Below are 7,147 nucleotides of genomic sequence, written 5' to 3'. Positions count from 1 at the left end.
GCGTCCCAAGCCAGTTCTTAACCATCGCGCCACTAGGCCGGCCCGCAACCACTAATCTTTTTACTGTTTCTATAGTTTTTGCCTTTTCTAGGATGTCATATAGCTGGAATCACACAGTATGTAGTTTCTTTAGATTGGCTTCTTTCACTTAGAAATATGCATTTCAGTTTCCTCCATTTCCTTTCATGCCTTGATAGCTCATTTTTTAAGCACTGAATAACATTCCATCAGATAGGTAAAAATGAAAACGATTGATTTAACCCTGTACAGGTGAGGGTGGCAGGGTGGGAGTTGTCAGTAGGAAACGATGACAAGGGCATTCTTGACACCATTCCAGAGAGGATAAATTGGTACTCCATTTTTAGAGTAATTTGGCAGTTTCACATTTCAAACACAAATGCTCTCTGATCCAGCAATCCTTTTAGGAACTGCTATAGACACACAAACTCAGTCATATCCTGGGGGCTTCTCAAAACCCAGGATCCTGGATTCCCAGGAATGTGTCTTTTGTTTGGTCAAGGAACCTTGATTCCAAGGGAACCAACAAGGAGTCGAGGCTCCTTGTGCCATGACCCAATCCCTCAGTCTTCCTCTGCTTTTGTTTCTTCATCCTGTACTTGATTAACTCCTATTCCTCCTTCATTTATTCAAACATCCATTTATATAGGGTCTGCACTCACCACAAGAGCAAGGGCTATGGCTGCTCTGTCCCCCACTATGTCCCCAGAGCTAGGCACTGAACCTGACTCATTGAAGCACTCAACTGGATACTACCTGTGTCCTGAAACCTGATCTGGATTCACCCCAAGGCCAGGGAACTCACCCAGATGCTTGCCCAGAGTGCCCCACATGCAGGGAGCAAAGTCCAGGAGCCAGTCATCCCCATCCTGGGACCTCAGGAATCAGGTAAGAATGGATGAATTATATAGCAAAGGCCATTAATTGGTCATCAATATAATCCATGACCAGAGCAGAGGCAAATGAAACTTGTGGGATGCCGCATTGGGCTGGGCTCTGACGCCCCTCCCCCCACCAAAAAAGAAAAAAACCCTTCTGGACCTCACCAGGGATCAGGGTCTCCCTGTTTTTAGCCTCTAGCCCCATGAACCTTTTGCTCATCCTTCTTTGCTTGAACATACCACATGGTCCAGGACTGTTCCTAGGCTGACTCCTCCACTTGACTGTATTCCGTTCAGGCAGGGCCAGCAAGCTGCATTTCTCCCCAGTGGCCAGCAGAGGGCGGAGGACAGAAAGGGGCATGCAGGGAGGAAAGGAGCTAGTGATAGGGGTCCCAATGCCCCAGCCAATTGCCTGGCACACCCTTCAATGTTCTGGTCCTTGAGATGTTTGCAACCAAATGCCAGGACAGCTCCTGATACCCAGAGATCTATGTTGTCGCCGGGGAGAAAGATCTGGCTTTCCAAGCTTATGGTGGGGTCTTTTGCGGCATGCCCAGTTTGGTTTACCTATTAGGAGTGCAAGCGTTGTTGAAGTCAAAGAGACAAGTTTGAGTCCTAGCCTATACGTTAAACTACTCATATATGACCCTAGCCTTTCCCATGGATTTCCCTAGAGTTCCCATGAATAAACCTGGGGTTTTAAATACCTTCTCCATGATACTGTGAGCAGGGGGCAGATCTAGGTTTTATGGAGCCTGAAGCTCCTACAGCTTGACAGGTCCTCAAATGAGGAGTCTTGATGCTTCAATGTCAAGGTCAATATACCTCTGCTCCCTGCAAGAACAGCAGAAAATGCCACATCCCCCTTGCCCTGCTTGCTTTGCAGTGAAGGTGTGGGTCTACTCTCCAGGTCCCACCAATCTAAGGCCACACCCAGGCTGAGACTCAGAAGCTGGTGTCTTCCAGAATCTCTTCTGGTGACTGATGGCAACAGTGAGGGCCGCTCCCTCATTTTCTTTCAGACACAGTTCTGGTAGCAACTGTCAGCCCCCAGACCAACTCTGTGCCCCAGTGAGATTTGGGGTATTCTATTTGTGTGGTCTCAAATCTGCTACCTTGACCTTCCTAGAGGTTTTGAGAGTTTTTGTGTTGTTTTTTTTTAAAAATCATTTATTGAGCACTTGCTGGCTCTCACTTTCTGAGCTCAGTACTAAGCCCTCTCTACACATCCAGCATCCCTTTAGTAAGACTTTGCTTCCAGAGCTAGGTAGTATAGCTTGCAGTTAGGAATCTTACTCTGCTTTCCCCCAGGGCCTGGCCTGGAAGGACCAAAGGAAGACAGAACCACCCCAGAGCCTTTTTTTTCCTCCCAAACTCATAGCAAGCCTGATCTAGTTACATTCACCCTGTGACCTGCCCTGCAAGCACTGGTCCTGCTGCCAATCTCTTGTTTCGCCACACGCTCTGTCTGGCTTGCTGCCCCACGCCTCCCCAGCCTCCTCCCCCGCCTGCTTTCTCCACACGGCCTCCCTCCAGGCTTATCCAGGAGGCTTTCTAGATTCTGCAGGTTAAGCCTACAGCTCACCACTTCTGTATCCTGCAGCTGGGGCCCCAGTCATGGCTGCCTGCTCTTCCCTAGGACAAATAGGATGGGACACTCTGACACTTCTTCCTCTAGGAGACAGATCTCTGCAAGCTTGAGTCACCCTCTCCTCCCCACTTCAGCCCCAGAGCAAAACCTTCCTCCTCCCTTCATCCTTCTTATTGTGTGAACATTTTTTTGTTTCACTTTTTTTTGTTTGTTTTGCTTGTCAAACTTTATAGACTGTAAACTCTAATCTGTACCACACAGGTTAATTATTATGTTTATTTCTGTGGATAGGATCTTTCCTGTCAGGACAAATCAAAGATTCACTTTACCTGGGCCGGTGATGGGGGGTGTGGGCTTCTGGGAGATGGGGCAGAGAGAGGCTAAGGGGGGCCCACAGTATAAGAGCTATCTTATCTGATTTCTTGTTGAACATACAGGTGAATATAAATGTCAACAGCTCTGATAGAGTGTGGTGCCAGGGACATGGTGGGAATAGAGTCTGCGGTGTGTGTGGGGCGATGTACAGGCTTCATGGGTCAGCTCATCACAGCACCCCTCCACTTCCAGGCAGGGAGGAGACACCCTGCTTAACTGCTGGGTGATGCATTCCAAGGAAAGAGAGAGATACGGGGAAGGAAAGAGCTTGGGTAGGAATCAAGTCGTCTCAACTATTCCCTGTGCCCAGAGGAAGTAGGGGCACGAGATTTACTTTCCATGAAGAGAGCCCCTGGTGGGAACCCAGCTCCAAAACAGGACTCGAAGGAAAGTCAAGAAGTGGGGGGAAAGAAACAAGGAGTTTGGAGACACAGTCTTTTTCAACTACAGGTGAAGACTGGCCAACTTCCAGCCCCTCCAGGAGTGGCCTGTGCCCCAGCTCCATCCACACACCATAGTGTCCCAGCCCTGGCAACGGCCACAACTGAGGGCCTCTGCTAAGGCCCAGGGCGCATGGAGATGGATGATGCCCAGCTGAAGCTGCTTGGGCCACGCGGCAGCACCAGGTCCAGGGCGAGGTCACGCTGCTCGTCCTCAGAGAACACGGGCCGGTAGCCCAGCAACTGCAGCGCGCCTGCACACAGCTCCTGCACGCGGTGGATCTTGGCAAAGGGCAGCGTGTGGCGCCAGGCCTGGGAGACGTTGAGCGCGTCCCTGGAAGTGGTTTTGAAGGCCTCGCGACGCGCACCGGGCCCGGACCCGTGCGTGATGTTGTGGATCCAGGCCTCGAGCTGCGGCGTGAGGCTCAGGCCTGCGAAGGAGTAGAGCTCGCGGATCTCAGGCAGTGGCGCGCGAGCCAGGTCCTCGAAGCGCACCAGGCGGTAGCGGCCGTGCAGGAAGGGCGGCGGCTTGCGGGTAGCTGCCTCGGCGATGCGCACGTGGCTGCGGCACACCTCGCGCACCACGCGCAGGCCAGGGTCGGCCTCCACCCACGTGCCGTTGGTGCCCAGCACGATGCCGTTGTCGCGCGCCAGCGCCTTGGCCGTTTGCTCACGGGAGCGCAGCACCGCCCGCGGGTCGCGCACCAGGTGCACAATGCGCAGGTTGAGCGCTGGGTCGGTGAGCAGCGGGTAGAGCACCTCCAAGTTGAAGAAGCGTACCTCCTTGAGCACCACGTGGCTGTAGGAGCGGCAGGCCTCCTGAGCCAGGCTGAAGGGCCTCCGTGCGCACAGCGGCTTGCAAACAGCTTCGCTGCTGATGGCACCGCGCTGGAAGGCGCTGCAGGCCGGTGGCGAGCACAGCGCACGGCTCACTGCCCATTGGAAGAGGTCAGACAGGTTGCGACGCCAGGGCAGGTAGGCGTCAAACACATCCATGTCGCACAGGAAGACCGAGCGAACCAGGTCACGCACAGCCATGTGCAGCGCAGGGGCGCTACCCTGCGATAGGGCGGCCCACACGTGCCACGCGGGCTCCATCAGGTAGAAGACATCGGGGTGCTGGCTGAAGAGCTGGCCTACGAAGGAAGAACCCGAGCGCCAGGAGGACAGCACCAGCACGTGCACCCGTTCCTCACCACCCACTGGGGACATAGGCCTGGGCCTGGAGACCAGGAAGAGCAGGAGGCCAGTCTGCGCCAGCAGGAGCACCGTCACCGTTGTGCTGGAGATGCGCGGCAGCCACATGCCGCCGGCTGGGGGGTGCCTGCGGGAGGAGAGCACAGCCGTTAGGGGCCGTGGTTCACTGGCCCATCCTACACCCCAACTCCTGCCCAGTGATTGCAGGGAGCTGCCCAAGGAATGTGACGTTAAGACGTAAGCCATGACCTAGTCTATGCAGAGCAAATGCCCAGTGGCAGAATACTAGGGGAAATAAACACTCTCTCCCGCCCTCTCTCCTTCCCTCCCTCCCTATCTGGAGCAGGAAATAATATTTTTGAAACAGAACTCCCACCTTTTGCTTAAGAATTCCTTTTAGGGAGACACTTCGGGGTTGTTTAGCTAAATAGCTTGATGGGTGATTTGGCTCCCTCAGGTTATACGCTGTCTGGGTCACTTCCTAGCCTGTGATCTTGGACCAATCTCTGTGACTCAGCTGACCCATCTGTAAAGGGGGGTCAATACTAGTACTAGAGTATTGGAATGAGAATGGTGGAGAGGGGGAGGTACTAACTCCCATGACTGATAGCTTGCACTTTCTACACAGTGTGCTTCTACATTGTTAGAGCTTTTTTAAACAAGCTGATACAACTTTTGTTATTGAAAGTAAGCCAAAGGCCGGAGGCAGAGTGGCACATTGGTTAAGAGCTGGCTTGGGACGCCAGAGGGCCCCGGTTCAGATCCCACATATGAGGGCCAGTGACACTGCCCTCTACAGCTAAGATGCTGAACAACAGTTCGACCTGAAGCTGGGCTGTGGCAGTGGATTGCCATGGGCTACCATGTGTAGCCAGCAGCCAGCATGAGCGGCCAAGAGCTGCAGTGAGTGGCTGTCCAGAAGCTGGCGACTGATCTGTCTCACCCGGGAAGAGCGCAATGATGGTGCCAACTTGGGCCAGTGAAGCAACGTCCTCCACAACTAGACTGAAGAACAAAAGGACAGCAACTTGTCTGTTCCCCTTCTCCCAGTTCCCCAATAAAAATCTTAAAAAAAAAATAAGAAAATAAATAAAAAATAAAAGTAAGCCAATAAGTAAAAAAAACAAAGAACCAATGATTGCCATCACCCACGGGGCGTGAAGTACTGCAGAATGCATGGACTCCAGAGGGTGGGTATCCTTTTGGAGCCCTGTGAATTTGCAGAAGAAACCAGTTCAGGGAGAGGTAGGATGGAGCCAGAAAAGTGGGGGAGGTGAGAGCAGCATCAGGCCCCTGGCCACTGCTTACCCTTTCCCTGCTGAGGTAACTCACCCCTGTCCAGGGCTGCCTGCCTGCAGAGCTGCCCACCTCGATCACAGATCCATGGGAGAGGCTCAGAGGAGCCTTACGGCCTGAGAAAGCAGGAAGGAGGCTGGATTAGAGTCCCACAGGGGATGATAGCCTTGTGCACTGGGAGAGCTCTGCCTTCCCAGATGACAGAAAGTTCCCCATGGTGGGCGCAGCCCTGCCCTGCCCCTGGCTGGAGCTGGGCACAGACCAGTGGCTGTATCCACTTTCCCAAATGCGTGTGAGCTGACAGTTTCTCCTGCTGGGGGGCAGGAGAGAGGACTCACTTTGAGTCCCTCCAGTGTGACTTACGAGCGATGCGACCTGGATGGAGCAAATGACTTGACTTCTCCAAGGCTCAATTTCCTCCTTTGTAAAATGGGGATGCTAACATTTAACCTCTTAGGGTTGTTGGTGAGGAATGCTGCTACAAGCACATAGGAGGACAGAGTTTGGCAAGGTGCCACACATATGCCCCATGTTATTGTCGCAGTGTTGAGCTGAGTCTGGAAAGGAAGAACCACAGGAGGTCTCCACCCAGAGGTCACCTACGCTTGGAATCCCAGCACTTCCTAGGCCCACCGCTAGCCCCCAACCATCCCTGAGTCCTTTAATGGAGCTTAAGAATGCCACGCTTGTGCTGCAAAAAGGAACACTGGGCCTCCCACACCCCACCCCAAGGTCCCCGAGGTTTCTCCTCTTTGTACCTGTTGCTCCTGCAATGATCTCAAGGATAAGGCACTTTGGAAGACGGGTCCTGAAAGTTTGCTTTCGCAGCATGTGCTCCCTAATAACCCCCTCTTCCCTGTCCATGTCACCACTGAGAAAAGCCAGGGCCTAGTTGGTGAGCAGATCCCATCTCTGCTCCTTCCCTTATCTGGAGGCTGCAGGAGTGGGTGGAGGGTGCCCAACGGCTGTCTCCTGATGACTCCAGAACTGCCTTCTGGGTCCCACACTCACTCCTGGAAAACCCGGAAGATAAGGAGCGTAGCCACCCATCTGTCTGCATTTGTTGTTGCCACTCCTCGAGGGTATGCTTCCCCTGAGAACAGGGAATGGGAGAGGAAGGGCACTCATAACCCACGTGTGCTGACAAATCACCTCAAGTACTAGATCTACTCTATGATTTAGCTCAACGACCCCTGAGGTAGGCATCATGAAATCAATTTCTTTTTTTTTTTGTTTGTTTGTTTTGTTTTTTTAAAGCTGAGCCATCCTGCTACCTGTTGGCAGCTCAGCGGCTGCTCAGCTCGGGCTGGACTCAAACCGCTGTTGCTCAGAGCTCAAACTCTTGAGCG

At 53.1% G+C, this 7,147-nt stretch overlaps 1 protein-coding gene across 7 annotated transcripts in view; it reads right to left on the bottom strand.

The window, feature by feature from the left end:
- Positions 1-2,739: 2,739 nt before the first annotated feature.
- CHST6 (carbohydrate sulfotransferase 6) overlaps positions 2,740-7,147 on the bottom strand; it is a 19,864-nt gene continuing 15,456 nt past the window's right edge. For 2 of the 7 annotated variants that reach the window (XM_019646395.1, XM_019646397.1), the window contains 2 exons: positions 5,835-5,914; positions 2,740-4,629 (listed from right to left, as the gene is read on the bottom strand). In XM_019646395.1, the coding sequence (XP_019501940.1) occupies positions 3,423-4,610 (1,188 nt within the window). In that variant the 5' untranslated portion in view covers positions 4,611-4,629; positions 5,835-5,914 and the 3' untranslated portion in view covers positions 2,740-3,422. The other 5 variants (XM_019646396.1, XM_019646399.1, XM_019646394.1 and 2 more) reach the window with 5 other exon arrangements.

The sequence above is a fragment of the Hipposideros armiger genome, unplaced genomic scaffold, assembly GCF_001890085.2.
Source record: "Hipposideros armiger isolate ML-2016 unplaced genomic scaffold, ASM189008v1 scaffold_102, whole genome shotgun sequence".
NCBI lineage: Eukaryota > Metazoa > Chordata > Mammalia > Chiroptera > Hipposideridae > Hipposideros > Hipposideros armiger.
The sequence above is the reverse complement of the archived record's forward strand: the minus strand, read 5'-3'. Positions and strand labels throughout refer to the sequence as shown.